The sequence below is a fragment of the Myotis yumanensis genome, unplaced genomic scaffold (genome assembly GCF_028538775.1).
Source record: "Myotis yumanensis isolate MYYU_CA2020_CCGP unplaced genomic scaffold, mMyoYum1.0.hap1 SCAF_10, whole genome shotgun sequence".
NCBI classification, from domain to species: Eukaryota; Metazoa; Chordata; class Mammalia; order Chiroptera; family Vespertilionidae; genus Myotis; species Myotis yumanensis.
Window position 1 is genome coordinate 3175995 of NW_027223761.1, and position 18339 is coordinate 3194333.

General features: G+C 53.5%; 1 protein-coding gene across 1 annotated transcript; it reads right to left on the minus strand.

The window, feature by feature from the left end:
- Positions 1-10189: 10189 nt before the first annotated feature.
- LOC139017784 (secretoglobin family 1D member 2-like) lies at positions 10190-13292 on the minus strand. Its single transcript, XM_070426389.1, has 3 exons — positions 13197-13292; positions 11431-11618; positions 10190-10327 (listed from the first exon to the last, which is right to left on the minus strand). Exons 1-3 carry the CDS (start codon positions 13249-13251, stop codon positions 10298-10300), a joined length of 273 nt encoding a protein of 90 aa, XP_070282490.1. The 5' UTR covers positions 13252-13292; the 3' UTR covers positions 10190-10297.
- Positions 13293-18339: the final 5047 nt, after the last annotated feature.

Sequence of the window (18339 nt, forward strand, 5' to 3'; positions counted from 1 at the left end):
TCACGTTAATACTCAGGTGCAGTCCTGTGGCCTGGACTTGCCCAACTGCCCTGTGTGGGCTCCAGGTAGATGTCTGAGCAGGCCCCACAGTTTTCTGCTCGAGGCCTTGGCTCCAAGTGAAGTCTCCTCCACTGTCCTTGCCTCAGTCCCTTTAGCTTGAAACTCATTATTTATTCCCGATGCTACAGCACAGACAGCCCCTTTCTTGTTTTGGACTGTGGCCTTGAATCTCTAGGGGTCACCTTCCCAAGGCCCCTTGACATCTGGGTGCACCTTTCTCCTGGTGACCAGGACCTGATGCCATGGCCCTTTCCTCCATGTTGAGCCCCTGGAGGTCATGCCATTAGCATTTCTGGTTTTTGAGTGACAACAGTGATACAGTAGGTGTCTAATTAGGTGTATAACGTCCTGAAGGAACAGGATTTGCAATTCTAGAAAGAATTCTCTGACTACATAACATGTTTACTTATTAGGTCCAGTCAGAAGGAGACGTGCATTTTAACTGGAAACTCTAATAAAGTCAAGGCTCCAACCCTACACTAAACCCAGGCATCAGCCTGACATCCTGGTGCTAACACCGAGTTCTTTGTGTTTCCGGAGAGAACTGTGGCATCACCATAGGTAGGACCAGGTCATGAGAGCAGGAAGTTGGAGCTCTGACATCCAGGCCCTGGGCCACCTCTGTCCTCCTGTTCGTTATCAGTAAACATTAGCTTGATCCCATCTAACCCGGATCCATCTAATGCCTGGGGACAGGGACCCGGATTTGGAAGCTGATTCAGGATCAGGTGTTGCCTCCAGCCAGTTCTCCTTGGCTCGTTCACGAAAACCCTGAACTTTACAAAACTTGATGTTTTCACAAATCCTGTGGTTAAATATTTAATCCCCACACACTTGTGACAGCCCATAGGGCTCATTTGATTTCTACACCATTATCTTCTCATTCTGTGACTAATTTTCCCTGCAGCTTATGCTGGAATTTCCTGCAAACCATGGGCCTCCAGAGTGGAAACCCCTGGCCCTTAGGGGCATGGCAAGGGGATTCTGAGAGACCTAAGAATACTTCTTTCCAATGCCTCTTTCCTGGGGATGATCCTCCCCCTCCTTGCGCCCACCCCTGAGGACATGTTTCTGTGTCCAGAGATATCTTTGTGTCCTCACAGGTGGGTGGTGTGTCACTGACATCTAATGGGTGAGACCTGGGTTGTTGCTAAACGGTACGCAGTGCTCAGGGCATCCACCCAGAAGAGAACTCTTCTACATCCAGTGGCACCAGAGCCCTGGCTGAGACACCCAGTGATGGAGAAATCTCTGGAAGCCTTGTCGCTGGTGGAGTGTGAGGTGATCTCACACTCAGTGGACAGTGAGTGCAGCCTCAGTGCAGACCTAGGCCGACAGGTTGGGGCCCGTGTGTTCTCCAGCTCGGACCTCAGCTTCAAGGTGGTGACTTCGCCTGGCTTGTCCTCACTCCTGGAGGGCCTCACGTTCTCCTGTCTGTCATCCTCATGGACTTTGTCCTTCAAGGTCCAACTCAGTCCTTACTCCTCACAGAGTTTCTCTTCCTGGAGAATGCAAGCTCATAAGGCCTGGTCTCCCTTGAATGTCTATAGGCCTTTAATCTCTATGATACAATCTCATGCTAGTGATACACCTCATATCTCCCTTCTCTGCCCTGTCTTAGGTCTGGTCATTTAACATACTAATGCAGTGGTTCTCAACCTTCCTAATACGGCTACCCTTTAGTACAGGTCCTCATGTTGTGGTGACCCCCAACCATAACATTATTTTTGTTGCTACTTCATAACTGTGATTTTGCTCCTGTTATGAATCATAATGTAAACATCTGATATGCAGGATGTATTTTCATTGTTACAAATTGAACATAATTAAAGCATAGTGATTAATCACAAAAACAATATGTAATTATATAAGTGTTTTCCGATGGTCTCAGGCGACCCGTGTGAAAGGGTCGTTCGACCCCCCAAGGGGTCACGACCCACAGGTTGAGAACCGCTGTTCCAATGGATTCCTTAAGGAAATCAATTAATCCTTTCAACAAAAGACATCACGTTTCTCCTCAGTTTGGTTCAGTGTAGAAACCAAGTTGCCTGAAATGAGTTGCAGCATTCACTGGCATTGCTGCATGCACCGTCTTTATGTCACCACTGTCCCCTCCAGGTTCAGCCCAAACCCGGGCTCCCCATTAAACAGTCACCTCCCCTCCCCCACACAGCCCCGCCCATGCCGCCTGTGGCCCCTTCCCCCTCGGTCAGCAGCTCAGGAGAAATGGCCTGTGCAGACCTGGGTCTCTCAGTGGCAGAGCCTGGGAATGAGGATGGGCCAGCAGCTTCCAGGCTGGCAGGGCTGGGGGCCTGAGGACAGGCCTGAGGGCCCAAGGGCAGGGCTGGGGGCCCTGAGGACAGGCCTGAGGGCCCAAGGGCAGGGTTGGGGGGCAGGAGCTGAGGGCAGGGTCCCGGGGCTCCTGCTGTGCTGGGAGCTGCTCACCCTCAGGCACAGCCTTGCTAACCCCCATGTCAGGGGGCCCTGCCTCATAGGCCATGGGCGCCGCCCTGCAAGCGGGGAGCTGATGCCCGGGAGACCACCTGGGCTCTCCCTGCAGACATCCCCACACCTCACTCTGGGAGGGGCAGGGGCAGCCCTGCTTCTGAGTCTTCCCTGCTGGTTCTGATAGGACCTGAGCCAAACTGCAGGGGACGTGGGAGCACTTGCTTCGTCCCCATGTCCGGTGGCGGTGACGGCCCTCACCTTCCTGGAGACCAGTCACCGGGAAATGGCAGGCAGGATTGTGACCTTCCCGGACCCCGTCCGCCCAGGGGCTACTGGCTGCTGGCAAACTCTGAGGCAGTTTACAACTCACAGCAATGGGTGAGACCATTTGTCCTCACTATGGATGTATTCACTGTGTTCTCACAACCACGCTGTGATGCGACTACTACATCACAGAGAGACACAGTGAGCACAGATGGCTCACTATGCCTGTGTGTGTGCATGTGTCTGTGTGCATGTCTGCCTGTGTGCGTGTCTGTCTGTCTGTCTGTGTGTGTGTGTGTGTGTGCATGTGTGCCTGCACGCACAAGGGCACACACACAAACAAGAGTCTTGCTATGCATGTCTTAGGGGGAGGTCTGTGTGTGTGTGTAAATATGTGTATCTCTGTGAGTGTCGCTGATTGTAATTGTGTGTCTGTGTACAAAAGTTTATTTTAGGGGTGAGCGTGAGAGAGGGCCGCCAGGGAGGAGACATGGAATGGGCCTGACCGAGGAGATGGTCACCTGTCCTGTGCAGGGAGCAATGTGGAGGCAGAGGGACCCCAACATGTCCACGTGCAGGGGTGTGACCCAACATACTGCCTGCATGTGTGGCATATAGATCTGAGCACAGATCCAGGCTGAGCAGGGAGATGGTCAGAGGGTGAAGGGACGGGTCGTGCTGTTGCAGAAGACCGGAGAAAAACCAAGCCACCCTTAGAGAAAGGGAGTTTTATTCTATTATTCAATTCTGTGCAGGCCCAGAGAAAAATGTGTCTTTCAAATTCTGGGCCTCCAAACATGGAGGAAACTCTCTTTATTTATACTTTTTTGAGTCCTTTGTCTCCCAAATTTGGAATGAGACTTCCGGGCCTTCAAGAAAGAAGGCCTGCATGCTGGGAAGGGGCCATGACACCATATCTCAAGGCATGGCCAGGTGTCACCACTGACAACTCTGTCTGGGGCATAGTTTATGGCCTCTCAGGAATGGGAGTAGTCTTATTTTCCTTATTATTTAAGCAAGCAAGTATTTACAGAAGCCAAAATAACAGGGTTAAAGTTTCAAACGGCAGTTTTTATATAAGAGGGGTGCTTCCTTCCCTACTGGTTTTATGTACATGAGTCAAATCATTGACTCTTTTGGGTCATTGTTGGGAGGGAGTTATATTGACCCCTGAGGACTACAAGCTTTATAGAATTAATTCTTTGCCGAAAAAAGTTAGTGGGCCTGTTTATAAGATAAGGGCCTGTAATGAAGGCCAGGAGTAATCTGTAGAGGGTCCGAAGAGTCCTGGACTCTCTATTTTGCCTGGGCTGTCTTAAGCCGGGTGTGATGAAGCCACATCAGGATCCTGTCGACCTTGACTGCCGTGGGGGTGATCCTTTCCAGGTAGGAGTTAGTCTTGGGTGGCAAACTTCTTCACCTAAATAGAGTCAGCAGGTTGGAAGGGATGAACCGGATCAGAAGTTGGTATAGGCAGAGCATCTCAAACATGCTTCTGGACTGCTTTCTGGGTGGACTGTAAAGCCTATAAGAACTCGAGTAAAGATTGGGTATGGATTTCAGCTTTTCTAGATTGGGTTTCTGTGTAAGCTGGTGAGGTGAGTAGGTCAGGGTCTGGAAGAGTGACTAGAATCTGTAGAGGCCCCATTGGTTTTAGGGCGGCCTCCTGAGCAGCTTTATCTACAGCCTAGTTCCCTCTTGCTTCTGGGGAGTCCCCTTGTCTTACATACATAGAGGTGGAAAGACTTAGTTACATCTGGTAGTGCCAGTGGGCCCATCATCCTTGCTCTGCTCATGTCTGTCTAACTGCCTATTATATTACCTCAAGGATCCTGGCTCTGAATTCTTTCAGAGATAATGGATGTTGGATTTCTTCTGTAATTACTACCTGCTGAGGTGAGTCAGAGGTTGCTCTCAGAGCCAAGAGATCCTTGCTGTCTGTCAGAGGGACTATGAGGCCTGGGCACAGAAGGAGGTGGGCTTGTGACCTGGTGGAGACAAACTGTAACAAATGGTCTGGTGGAAGGGAAAGAAAACATTTCAGTTTTAATAACCTTTATTGAAATAGAGTTTTTCCTCCTTAAAAGTACCCCTCTGTTTCTTAAAAGACTAATTTATTTACTGTATTTAATTTGGCCTGATTTTTTGCATAAACACAACAAGAATGGTAACTGACTACCTTTGCCAGAATTTCATGATTGAATGTTAATGTACCCTGTAGGGCCAGGAAGCCAAGCCATCCAGCTGCCATCGGGCCTGCCTGCAGTATCTGCTGAGTTGGGTGAATTCCTCACCTGCAGTGGCTCTACCGGGGCCCAATGTCCTTGTGTTAAGGTCCTTCTCAGCAGCCCTACTACTCGTTGTGGCCCAGAGTGCATGGGGGTTCTGCAGGGACGCAGAGGTGCCCTTATTGCTCCCCTTCTACTCTGACCAACCGCCAGTGATGGTAGGGCATGGGCCTGATACTCCAGCACCAGCTATTTTCAGGGCTACCAAGCAGGATACCAGGCTTTCTCCATGGCACTCTTATTGGCTTCAAGTCTTCAGAGTTCAGAAAGGGCTCTTTAAAACATGATACTCCAGTCAAAGTTTTCGGTCAATAAAACCACTATTGGAAACCGGTCTTATTGAATTTATGCAAAGAAATGTATTGCCGGGCCTGGTGGTCAAATCCCTCTAGTGTTAACTACAACAATTAAGGCTTGGCTAGAACAAGACTGCGCACAGAGACCACAAGGGGGTGCACCAAGAAAGCATAAAAGATGCGGAGACAAAAAAAACATGACAGAAATGGAGGATATGGAGCTAAGAATCGCAATTTTGAGGGCTTGCCATAAATTTGTGCAGAGCCTCACGAAAACTAATGAGACCCTCGATGCTACGATAAAGAAATTAGAAAGTAAGCATACACGGACTGAAATAAAGAATATTATACCCAATAGCAGACCAGAGGAGCTCAAGAATCAAACCAAAGATTCGACAAAAAACACCCAATTGGAAAAGCAAAATGAAAAAAGAATCAGAAAGTGTGAAGATAGTGTAAGGAGCCTCTGGGACAGCTTTAAGCGGACTAATATCAGAGTCATTGGAGTGCCAGAAGATGAGAGACAGCAAGATATTGAAAACCTATTTCAAGAAATAATGGCAGAAAACTTCCCCCACCTGGTGAAAGAAATGGACTTACAGGTCCAAGAAGCGCAGAGAACCCCAAACAAAAGGAATCCAAAGAGGACCACACCAAGACACATCGTCATTAAAATGCCAAGAGCAAAAGACAAAGAGAAAATCTTAAAAACAGCAAGAGAAAGAGGCTCAATTACCTACAAGGGAATACCCATACGACTGTCAGCTGATTTCTCAACAGAAACTTTGCAGGCCAGAAGGGAATGGCAAGAAATATTCAAAGTGCTGAATACCAAGAACCTACAACCAAGATTACTTTATCCAGCAAAGCTATCATTCAGAATTGAAGGTCAGATAAAGAGCTTCACAGATAAGGAAAAGCTAAAGGAGTTCACCACCGCCAAACCAGTATTATATGAAATGCTGAAAGGTATCCTTTAAGAAGAGGAAGAAGAAGAAAAAGGTAAAGATACAAATTATGAACAACAAATATGCATCTATCAACAAATGAATCTAAGAATCAAGTGAATAAATAACCTGATGTACAGAATGAACTGGTGACTATAATGAATCAGGGACATAGAAAGGGAATGGACTGACTATTCTTGGGGGAAAAGGGGTGTGGGAGATGCGGGAAGTGACTGGACAAAAATCATGCACCTATGGATGAACTCAGTGGGTGGGGAGTGAGGGTGGAGGGTGGGGTGGGAGCTGGAAGGAGGGGAGTTATGGGGGGAAAAAAGAGGAACAAATGTAATAATCTGAACAATAAAGATTTAAAAATAAAATAAAATAAAATAAAATAAAATAAAAAAAGAAATGTATTGCCATGATTTATTAAGCATTGCCAAATTTCGGAGGAATTGTATAAGGAGAAAAATGTACTGACCTGCTTTAAGATCTTCTGAATTTCCTTGCCAGTTCTTTTTATGGACTCTCTAGAGTTATAACAAAACAGTAACTGTTGGATTTCTTTTATCAGTCCCCTCTAAGTACTTTGGCATAACTATCTACCCTCTGTTTAGGGAGGCAGAATGTAAATTATTTACTCTTCCTGGCTTACTGGCCTGTAATATTAGATTAACTTCCTTTTAACATTTCTTTTCTCGTTCCTATTACATACCCATCCTTTAGAAATTTTACACGTCTAAACTGGCCTTTAAAAATGCATAAGCATTTTTATGTCCTTTAAAAATGCATAAGCATGCCTCAGACCTTCTACTCAGTAATTCCATATTCTTAGAAACATCAATCCTTTAATGATTACTGAAAAGTAAACAGCCAGTATTTCTTAGATTGCTAAGAGCAGGTAAATTAAAATTTGTCTAGTAAAAACTGCTATATTTTTCCTTATGTAAGTTCAAGTATATTGTATTGGTCTAATTTAGTATTGGAAGGGTTAAAGAGAACAAAATGTGGCAGAGAAAAACTTGTGCTTGCGGCCTTGAGTCCAGCATAGTTCAGACAAGTAAAAATCAACAAAAGCCTATCTCTCCCTGCTCTCCCCACCGACACCCCCCACTTTTCTGCATTAACTATTTACTCTGAGCTGCTCTCCCTCCTAGATTTTGCCTTCTTTACTCTAAGCCCCAGAGGCTCAAATCCTTCTCCTCCTGTACCACTTGTGATCTCTCTGACCACCCCCCTATCCCGCAGCCTCAGGCTCCTCCATCTCAGCAGGCTGAGAGCCTATCACCCTATCTAGAGAATCCCACCACCACCCCATCTCACACCTGCTCCTGAGCAGTTTTCGGCTCTCTTTCTCCCCCAGTCAGAACGGATGCTGTCCCCAACAGAGACCCACTGTGCACCTATCAGGAAGGGCAGGCAGGTCACAGGTCTCGGGACCACATGATAAAAGTCCAGCAGTCGCTCTCCCTCACCCTACACAGGCCATGAGAAAATCTACTAATCTTAACCCAATAAGCCTTTGTTTAAACTTCTCTGGGTTGCAACCTTCACAAATTTTATACCTTTAATTAACCTTAGACTTCTAAAATCTTAACCTCACACAGCCAAATTACACATCAGGGAAAATCAATTAAAAGTTCTCTACTGTCTTCCCCCTAAAGCGGGGTTTGCCCTATCTTTAAACAAATTGAACAACAGAAAGATAAAACAAATACTCTCATGTGTACAGCCAGACGGCACAAAGGAGCTTTCTCTTCACACAGACTCTCACACTTACATTCATACACCAGATCCTCTGAGTTTTTACTTCTACCACATGTTTACTCAGAGTTTGAACAGTCCACCTGATTCCTGATTAATTTGCCTGAGGAAGTCGCATGACCTCCAGGGAGGTGATCAGGCCCCCCTTCCACTCACTGGGAGTGGGCTTGACTGATAGGGCCCCTCCCTTACAGTTTCTGTTCACAGGTCCAGAAGTGTCTGTCCACTCTCTCCAGATGCTGGCCGGGTCCTGGGCTGAGGTCCGGGAGTGCCCAGAGTACCCAGTTCAATTCTGCTAAATCAGCAGAGTGGCGCCTCCAGGAGGTCTGTCTGGCTCCCCTGGACCCAAACCCGGGCCACTCACTGGAGGCCAAAAGGCCAGCATGTTTGGCCTTCTTCTCGGTCAGGGAACCATTAATGTTCCAGAAGACCTGAGAAAAAACCAGCCACCCTTAGAGAAGGGGAGTCACATTTTATTATTAAATTCTGTGCAGGCCCAGAAAAAACAAAAAATGTCTTTCCAATTCTAGGCCTCCCAACACAGAGGAACCTCTCTTTACTGATGCTTTTTCTAGTCCTTTGTCTCCCGAATTTGGAATGAGACTTCCGGGCCTTCTGAGGAAGAAAGCCTGCGTGCTGGGAAGGGGCCATGACACCATATCTCAAGGCCTGGCCTGGTGTCAGCACTGACAACTCTGTCTGGGGCATAGTCAACCGCCGGTCTGGAACGGGAGTAGTCTTACTTTCCTTATTATTTAAGCAAGCAAGTATTTACAGAAGCCAAAATGGCAGGGTTAAAATTTCAAACGGCAGTTTTTATATAAGAGGGATGCTTCAGTACGAGGCCTCGTGAGCAGCACCAGCAGGGGCCTTGGCCCTCCTGGTGGGACCCCAGCCTGTGTCTCTCAGGATGTGGCAAGAGCTGAAGAATCCTGCGTCCACCGAGCACAGGCTGCAGACTGAGCACATCATGTGCTTCAGAAAAGAGGCAACTGAGTGTGTGTGTTTCCCGATGTGACACATACACACTCACTGTGGCAGCGAGGGGCATCACTGATAACATGGGCACCCATCGGCTATGCTCTCAGTCATGTGGGCATCATGTGCCCTTCATCATGGGAGACGCTGAGGACTAATGAGACGTCCTCTTCCTGGAAACATGGGGGACCATGACCTAGGCTCTCAGGTGCAGAAGAAGGGCCGGTTCCCCTTCCTGTGGGAGGTCACTGTGGTGTGGATGTGCAGGCGCATTGCAGGGAGGGCAGCTCCACCCCCAGGGGACCGGGTAGGAGCCTTGGGCACAAGCCAGGAGGGACGAGGGCAGGACGATGACGATGGCTGTGCAGATGGAAAGGACAGACTGTACGAGGGAGGAGGGCCGTGCAGGGAAACGGGGTGACTCACAGGTGTCAGGAGTCAGATGAGCTGCAGTGGGGTCATAAGCCCCCAAACGTTCCATGCCCTAAGCCCTGGACTTCCCTCTCTTCTCTATGGGGACTTTGCAGCTGCGATAAAGGTACGGATTCCGAGTGGGGGCCACAACCCTGGATTTCCTGGGCCTGCTCTCTGCCATCCCACATGTGGGGGAGGAGGAGGCAGAGGTTTCACAGGAAGGAGGCGCAATGGCAGCTCCGTTGGGCCCTGGAGGCCATGCAGCCAGACAAGGACTGCATCCGCCTCCCAGCGGGAAGCCGCCAGGAAGAGCTTCCCCCTGGACTTGCACAGCCAGCAGGGCCTGCACAACCTGGGGTCTGGGCAGACAGTGACAGACCGCAGCCTCCTGTCCTGGCCCCTGGGACAGACTCTTCTGACCACAGTGCGCAGCGGGCCTGGCAGCAGCCGCTGCAAAGGAGTCTGAGCTCTCAGGCGTGCGGCTGGCTGAGGGGGCCCCTCGGGGACGGAGGTGCGGGAGCCCGCGTGGCTCATGCAGGGCCTGGGCCTGGGAGGCCTGTGCAGAGACACAGGCCGGGCCCTGAGCCAACATTCCTCTGTGATCCGTGCCCTCAGGTGCCAGGTCACTGCCCATCGGGTCAGAGTGAGGCACTGTTGTCACCACCCAAGGCCCCCTCATGATGCCCCCACCCACGGCCAGAGACTGGGATAAAACAACACAGGTGAGACGTGCAGGGCAAGCAATTTATTGAAGCAAGACGTTGAAACCTCTACATTTTCCAGGGAAGGTCAGGGCATCCTTGAAAGCAGGGGCCCTCGTAGGTGGGGTTTGTGAAATCTATTTGCTGCACTTTTTCCCGATAGCCTCCTGAAACAGACACAGAGAGAAAGGGCCGTCAGTCCCGCTGCCCCTGGAGATGCCACGGCACAGCGTGTGTTCACAATCAAGACACGAAGGCATTGCAACCAGCACAGGCCAGCGGGGCGCCGGGCGGACAGGGTGCAGGTGGGGATTCAATGGTCCCGGTGCAGGCCCAGAAGCAGACACATCAGGGAAGGCCATGGACACGGCCAGACGCAGACGCCGAGGATCCCAGGAGTGGCCTCGGGTTTCTGGTGGAGCCGGAGGGGGACGAGGGGGCCCAGAGCCCGGGATTTGCTTTCTCTGAGTCCCAGGTCCCAGGACGGGACTGTTCACTCCAGAGTGGACGCGGGAGGAGGGCCAGGCGGGAGGGGCCACGGGAGGATGTGCCTGCGGAGATCTGCAGCCCCAGCGGGGACATGCACCCTGGTGGCACTGACATGTCCACACTGAGGCCCTGCCCTTGGGGACTCCTGCTTAAAACCCGACCTGGTTCAGGGGCGGAGGAGCTGAGACACACCCCCTCCCCCCAATGTCTGATTTCCTCAGAGAGACAGGGAGGTGGTCAGCTCCACCCGTGGCTGCAGAGGACAGACTGGGAGGGGCCCTGCCTTCTGGCTTGATGGCTGAGGAGGGACAGGGAGGAGAAGAAAGGGACTGGGCCTGGCTCTGAAAAAGCTGCCAGAGCCCCGCCTGGCTCCCTCATCACGGGGCGAGGCCAGCTCCCTGCCTCCTGCAGCGCACCCCCACCCCAGGGCAGTTCCCAGGGACAGTGCCTCCTGCCTCCAGTGAGGGACCTCGCCCTCCAGAACGCTCCCAGGCAGGGAGGCAGCAGGGTCTGGCCCTTCACCATCACCGCCTGGGCCCTGGCTGTCCCCACTCAGGACACGTGGGGAACCCGGATCCCAGGGAGGGGCCTGCAGAGGCTGTGCAGCCTGAGGCTGGCCCAGCGGGTGTCGGGTCACCATCCACCCTTGGCCACGGGCCCCTCTCTCAGAGGTGAGCAGAGGGACCGGTGCCCCCCACCTGTGCCCCCCAGAGCAGCACCCTCCTCCCGCCTGGCCATGCAGCTGAGCAGCAGCCTCTATGCAGAAGGACAATGGAGTTACCATGACTTTGAAAAGTTTCTGTCTGTCGCTAAAGGACATCCGATTTACACAATCCTTCACAGCCATCGTGGACTCGTAGGCGGGTTCAGGTGCCGGAAACGTCTTGAGGACGCGATAATAGAGCGGTTTAATGTCCAGGAGGAAGCTTCTCGCTTCGTTTTGAAGGGCTGGACAGACTTTGGCATTTGCTGGAGGAGAAGAAAAAGAAACACATTGGATGTAGGAAAGTCACTTTTCCCCACGGCTCCCTGACCTCAGACCTAGACAGGAACCCCAGGGGCTTATGGTCTCCTCCCATACTTGTGCCCCGGACAATGCATCTCCCCCAAGTCCTCACTGGCGCCGGGTCACAGAGCACACAGCGGGGCCCGGATGGAGCACAGGTGACCACCCCTGGTCAGTCTTCCCCTTTGTCAAGTACACCCAGGCCTTCCCAAGAGTCCCCTGCTTTGCCCTGTCACAGACCCTGGATTTCAAAGCCTCAGCTTTGCCCCTCAGTAGAGCCACACCTGCCTTTGTCTGGCTACAGGGGGAGGGAGCTGCTAGCCCTCAGTCTTTCCAGGGAAGGGCAGGGTCAGGTCCTGGCAGAGGGCCCAGAGGGAGACAGTAAATGCGGAGAGGAGGGAGGAACACTACTAAGGGATGGAGGATGCCCTTGGAGGCTCAGTCTAACACTGGGATCATGTCAGGGGACAGAGAGGGCTCAGGCTGAACCAAGGAAGTCTGTGAGTGTCACACCTGACGCTGAGGTCACACCACGACTGGCTCTTGGGTTCCGCCCTGAGGACAGAACTCCCTGGAGGGGGCACAGGGACTGGGCTGACTTTCCACCCAGTGGGTTGTGCTGAGACCTGCAGGAACCACTTCCGGGTCTGGATTCTCCATCCCCACCCCAGGCCTCTGCCAGCTCCTGCAGCTGGGACTGTGCCCACCAGGCCCCTCCCACCTGGGAGACAGCCGCTCTGCAGGGAGGTGGAGGGTCAGGTCACAGGTCAGGTGGGGAGAGAGGACCGGGTTCAGAAGTTCAGATGGAAGAGACTCCAAAGGACTTGGCTCAGCCCCGAGGGCATGAGGACACGCCCAGCATTGCTGGCCACTGGCCACATTCACCTGGAAAAGGGCAGTTGCGGCCCTAGCGCTCCCACTGGCTCTACACGTCCTGGCTGGGCCCCTGGAGGAGGAGCGGGCCTCTCGGGCCCCTGAGCGCCTCTGGGTCTCAGAGCCACGTGGACACTGGCCACTCTGAGCCTCAGGCGGCACTGCTCCTCTGGAACGGAGCCCTCTCCTGCTGGAACATTCTCTGAGTCTGAACCTAGGAGTCCAACAGCTTGGGCTCACCTGGCACCTAAGAGACCCTGGAGGAGACGTCGGTGAGACCAGGGCGGCCTCGGACCACCTCCTCTCCGCCATCGCCCCAGCTTCTCTCCTGGGCGCTGGGATCCAGGGAGGAGAGGCCTAGGGAGATGCAGCCTGTGTTCCAGGCCACAGCGCTGCAGGGGCAGGACCCTGACTCATGAGAAGGTGACTCTGTCCTCCTGCTTCTGGGACACAGACCAGGCGGGAGTGGGGCCTCGCACGGGACCGCCCACACTGGCCTGCGGGGGTTTCTGTAGAAGTTCCAGAGCCCCGGGATCAGACACCCCGAGTGCTGGGCTTTGGGGGCTGGTCCACAGAGCGAGGGAAAGGTTTGATTCTGACCGTCCCTCCCCCCTGGACCGGAGAAGGGCCCTTCCCGGTGATGGTGTCTGAGTGGACGTGACACTCACCGTCAGAGCAGCAAAGGGCCAGAGTGACCAGCAGCAGAGACAGGGCCAGCTTCATGGTTCCTGCGGCTGAGCGTTCAGCTGAGCACACAGTGGGCGCTGAGGAGCTGCACTGAGCAGCCTGGGGAGCCCAGGGCTATTTGTACCCAGTGAGCCTCACTGGTCCTGCCACAGGGGACGGGGCAGGTCACAAGGCCTGGCTTCCAGCCACCCTTCCTCACGGACGGCTGATGCCATCCATCAGCGTCACAGCCCGGGGACTTGGTCAGAGCGGGACTTGCTGGCACCGGGCACGGCTCCCTCGGCACCGCCCGAGGCGGGAGGGTCACAGTGTGCGCCCCGTCGGTGGGGGGAGCCCCTGGGGTTCAGCTCCTTCAGTGCAGACAGGGTCCGCTTTGCTCTTCCCTCAGCCCAGGGCCTGGCACAGAGAAGAGGGTCAGCACATGTTCCTGCGGGAGATGCGTGGCCCTGAGTGAACGAGCTCTCAGTGTGGCTGGGCTGCACCCTCAGGGTAAAATGGTGCCCGCTGTGCCAGGGCTGCTCTGGGCAGTGGAGGGAGTAAGTCCGTGGTGTCCGCCTCCTCGGAGAAAACAGTGACAAGAGGAGGACCACCCTCCCACTGCCACCTTCCTACTCGAGCGCCTGTGGAAAAGCCATGCACACAACTTCAGATCCATCAACACTCAAGTGTCCTGGTGACGCTTTCACTTGTCGGTTCAGAGGAGGCCCCTGTGGTCATCGGGCCCCACAGGAGAAGCGCCCACAGGGCTGGTCCCCCACCTGGGCCGACCGTGGGCCGGTGCTCCATGGGGCACAGGGAGGCCGCACGACTCGGAGACAGGCTGTGGGAAGCAGGTGACAGGGCAGCGGGCTTGAGACCACGCAGCACAGACAGGATTCTGACAGGTGTCGGGCAGGGGGGACCTGTCACACGGAAGGGAGGGACATGGCACTGACGTTCTAGCTCAGCTGCTTGCATCTGGGTTTCTGACTCAATCCCGTCCTCTCAGTGATGCCAACCTCGTTCCTCCACCTGCTCAGCCCTTTCTCCTCTTTCTCTGTTTGGAGAAGCTCACTGACCGACACCAGGTGCTGGCAGGGGTGCGGGGCAGCAGTAACGCGTCCCCATTGCTGGAGGGGTGCACGGGAGCACGGCCACTCGGCAGGACAGCTGGGCAGTTCCTGTCACCTACATGCCCTCTCACCACACCCGGCCCAGCACCTGAGACCCTGGGGTCCCGGCAGCACCGGGCCCGGTGCTGACCCGTGAGGCTCCGTGTGTCCGGAAGGAAGGGGGAGGTGGGACCTCTCTCCACTTTCTCTTTGTGTTCTAATCCCACCAGGGCCATGAGAAGCACCCAGCGGGCGCCTCTGTACGTGCTGGACGGGCATTCAGGCGGCAGCTGGTGTGGGACCTGACCAGGAATCGATCCGGCAACCCATCGGCGCACAGAGTGACGCTCAACCACTGAGATGCCCCAGCCAGGCTCTCGATACCTTCTGTCAAGTTTTCTGTGAACTAAGAGCTGCTGTGGAAGTAAAGACTAGCAAACACAGAGGGTCTCAACTTGTTGAAAACATTCCCTTCACACCGGGGTGGAAGCATATAAAAAGCCATCAGTAAGTTGGTCATAATCCTAGATAATAAAGAGGTAATATGCAAATGGTTGTCATGCGCTCACACCCTTGAGCCTTCGTGCTGGGGCCGAGGGACTTGAGGCCAGGCTGGGGTATTGAGGCCACACTCCCCCCTCCTAGCGGGACTTCACGGGGGACCTGAGGTGGCTCCCCGCTCCTGGCAGGGCTGGACGAGGGACCTGAACCTATGCCCCCCCAGCAGGGCTTGACAGAAGACCTGAGGCTGCACCTCGCAACCTGTGCCAGGCTGGGGGACTTAAGGCTGAGCCACCCGCCCTGCAGGGCTTGATGAGGGTGTGGCTGGCCAGGTCTGGGTCTCACGAAATTTCCAGGCAGGTGCGGGTGGTCGGGGACTAGACGCTGGGTCCTGCAGCCTGCCCCAGACTCTGACAGGAGGGAGATTTTCATATACATTTTACCAATTTTCTTTCACCTCTGAAACTTCTATTATAGAGAAAGGGCAAATAGCAATATTAAAATATGTCCTTTAATTAATTCCCTTTTAATGTGCATGAATTTCATGCACCAGACCACTAGTATACAGATAATTAATCAAACATCAGAGAAATCTAAGATACTCTAGTGAGAAAGGCAGTGAGAATGAAAGTTGATGGTGTAGCTGAATTCAGGATCAGCCCAGGGACAGCAATCCTTCCTGCAAACCTGGCACTGTGGACCTAACAGAAACAGTGGCCCCTTGGCGACAGGAACTGTAGCAGCAACAAAAACACACTGACGTCCACACACTTGAAGTAGGCAAACCCTGAAGCATGAAATCACCAACATTTCCTCAGAGACGGGACGGGGGATCTAAGATCACCACACACACACCTTGCCCCTGAGGAAACATTAGAGCATTTAAAGTCAACTCTTCCGGGATCATTCTGCAGGTTCATCCCCCCCAGATCGGAGCCCTAACCCCCAGCTTCACACATTGTTGAGAATCTGGAGGCCGTTGGGGTCTCTCTTTCAAATGTGGGACGTTCCCCTCAGTGGGTTGTGAGCAAGAGCCCATCTTCAGGGCCAGACTCCCGGGGTTCAAGCTCAGCTCTGGAGCTTCCCGCCTGTGGGGTCCCCAGCAGGTGCTGACCCCTCTGCCTCGGTGTCCTCGTCTGGAAATAAGGGGACAGCACAGATGTGTGTTAGGATAAGTAGGTTCATCCAGGACAAATGCTGGGCGCAGTCCCTGGCAGCCAGTGTCAGCTGTTACAATTATGCACCAAAATGGAAAAATGTGAGTGACAGTCGAACAGAACAGACCGCCTCATCCCCAAAGGCCAATATCAGGCGATCTCACCGACTCTGCCAGGGGAGTGTTGGTTACCCTCAGGGCTGATGGGCATGTGAATTTGGCTCTGGTTTTATTGGGATTTCTCTCTGGCACCACCAGCTGGTTACTTTTCAGTCACTTGACTGTTTAATGGTCACATCTAAATGAGGCTTATTGTGACTTTATAATCCTTCACAGGGTATTGGAGTCAGGGAACAGGAGGGGGCGGGTTGGGACAGGGATAATGTCCCCGAGGCCCTCAGGGTCTCTGCACTCCCGTCCTCAGCAGGAGGCGCTGGTCACAGGCATCCCTTGGATCCCAAGGCCCCTCCAGCGCTCAGGCTCTAACTGGTCCCCAGGTGCCTGGTCATGGAGGCGCCTCAGACATCACTTCGGGGTCGTGATGTCCCCGTGGGCTTGTGCCGTCTATGTAGCCTCTGGAGACACCGGTGCCCATGGGCCCGTCCCCGTCACACTCAGCCTGTTCCGTGTTACACGACGGAGGCCCACACGTCATGTCAGACCTGCAGGCATTCACTCCACAGGTACAGCTCTCGTGCCAACGAGCAGCGTCAGTGACGTGTGTGGAACTCTATGACAGGGGCCTCCCTGGCCTTGCTTTCAATGGAATTAAAGAAGGACTCTTAGCCGTGGCTGACAACTCATTAAAAGTAATTTTAATATACTTTTATTGATCTCAGAGAGGAAGCCTGAGGGAGAGGGAGAGAGAAATAGAACCGCCCATGATAAGACAGAATCATTGATCGGCTGCCTCCTGCACTTCCCCCACTGGGGATTGAGCCTGCAACCTGGGCCTGTGCCCTGACCGGGAATGAAACCGTGACCTCGGGGTTCATAAGTCGATGCCCAACCGCTGGCCAGACTGAAATAATGTGAGTGATAGATCCCAAGGCAGTTTAGATCCATACTCTTAAGGGTGCATGGAATTGAGTGACATGGCTCATTCTTCTCACATCCCCACAATCATGTGACAAGCATGTTTGCAGTTAGGCCCCTGAGGATGGAAGCCATGACTACAATGGCCTCTGTGTGACCAATAAATGATACCCGCCATGGATAGAGAACATGGAAACCAGCCCCCTTCAGCGCATTAGGAGACGCATTGATCAACAGCATTTCGCTTTGAGAAGAAGCATCAAAAACGGAAAGGTCCCTGATGGCGCCCAGATCAGCCACGTGCCCCACCTGACCAACTCCGCACGCCATGCTACTGCCTCTTCCCCTGCCCTTGTGCACTGAGCCCCGAGATCCAGGCCCCGAGGCTCCCGGGACATGTGTGAGCTGCTGCACAGGCCTCGCCCTCCCACAGAGCGCCTGCCCCAGCCTCCTGCACCCAGCGATGCTCTGGCTTCCTGCTCTGCGCTCTGAGCTGCAGAGGGGCCCACACCAGGGGCCGGGGGGGGGGGGGGGGGGGGCCTGGGCTTCAGAGGTTGTTTCCTTGCTCTGGTCTCCGTCTCTTGCCAGAACTCAGTCGCTCTGTGGGGCTCATTGTCCTCTGTCCTTCCCACTGGTCAGCAATGAAACAAAGGCGCCCGGCTGGCCTGGCTCAGCTGTTGAGCATGGACCTATGAACTGGGAGGACAGGGTTCCTGAGTTGCAGTCTCAATCCCTGCCCCCTCTTCTCCCCCCCCCCCCCCCCTCAACCCCCGCCACATTCCTCCTTTGCACAGAAATCTGCTCCCTCTACAGGAGTTTCCCCAGCGCATGCTCGGCCCTCACTCCCCTACAGTGAAGTCTCAGCAGGTGCCCCACCTGCTCTCCATCCTCCTGGACACACTTCTAACCAGGTGTTGCCACTTTCTTTGCCCACCGCACTGGGGACTGTACCGCTTTGTTCTTCAATATCACGTTGTGGATTTGAAGACCACCTGGTGGTTTAGTGTTTAATTTATGGTGGGTTTGTGGGGGGATTTCAAAGGAGGACGGGCAGGCATGAACCCCAGGTTCAGTGTGTGCTGTGGACTCAGCCCAGGTGATGTGGATTCCCATGGGGCGGGGGCTTTGACCTGTGGCGGCCGATGGAAGTGCGTTTATGGGCTGTTTCTAAGGAAACATCACTCCCTCTAACTCTCCTTTGGACATTGTTTCTGTCCTGACAGCCTTGGTCTCCGACACTGGATGATAGTGACAGAGAGGAGAGGCCTTGGTAGCAGGGAGGTCATTTCCGTGTCGCTTAAGGGGGACAGCGAGCCCGGCTCCCCGGGTCCAGCGTGGAAC

Coding starts and splice junctions, on each gene's coding strand:
- LOC139017784 (XM_070426389.1), bottom strand. CDS start 13,251: ATGAAGCTGGCCCTGTCTCTGCTGCTGGTCACTCTGGCCCTTTGCTGC. Junction 11,619..13,196: donor GGCCCTTTGCTGCTCTGACG/GTGAGTGTCACG, acceptor CTTCTCCTCCAG/CAAATGCCAAAGTCTGTCCA. Junction 10,328..11,430: donor AGAAACTTTTCAAAGTCATG/GTAACTCCATTG, acceptor TGTCTGTTTCAG/GAGGCTATCGGGAAAAAGTG.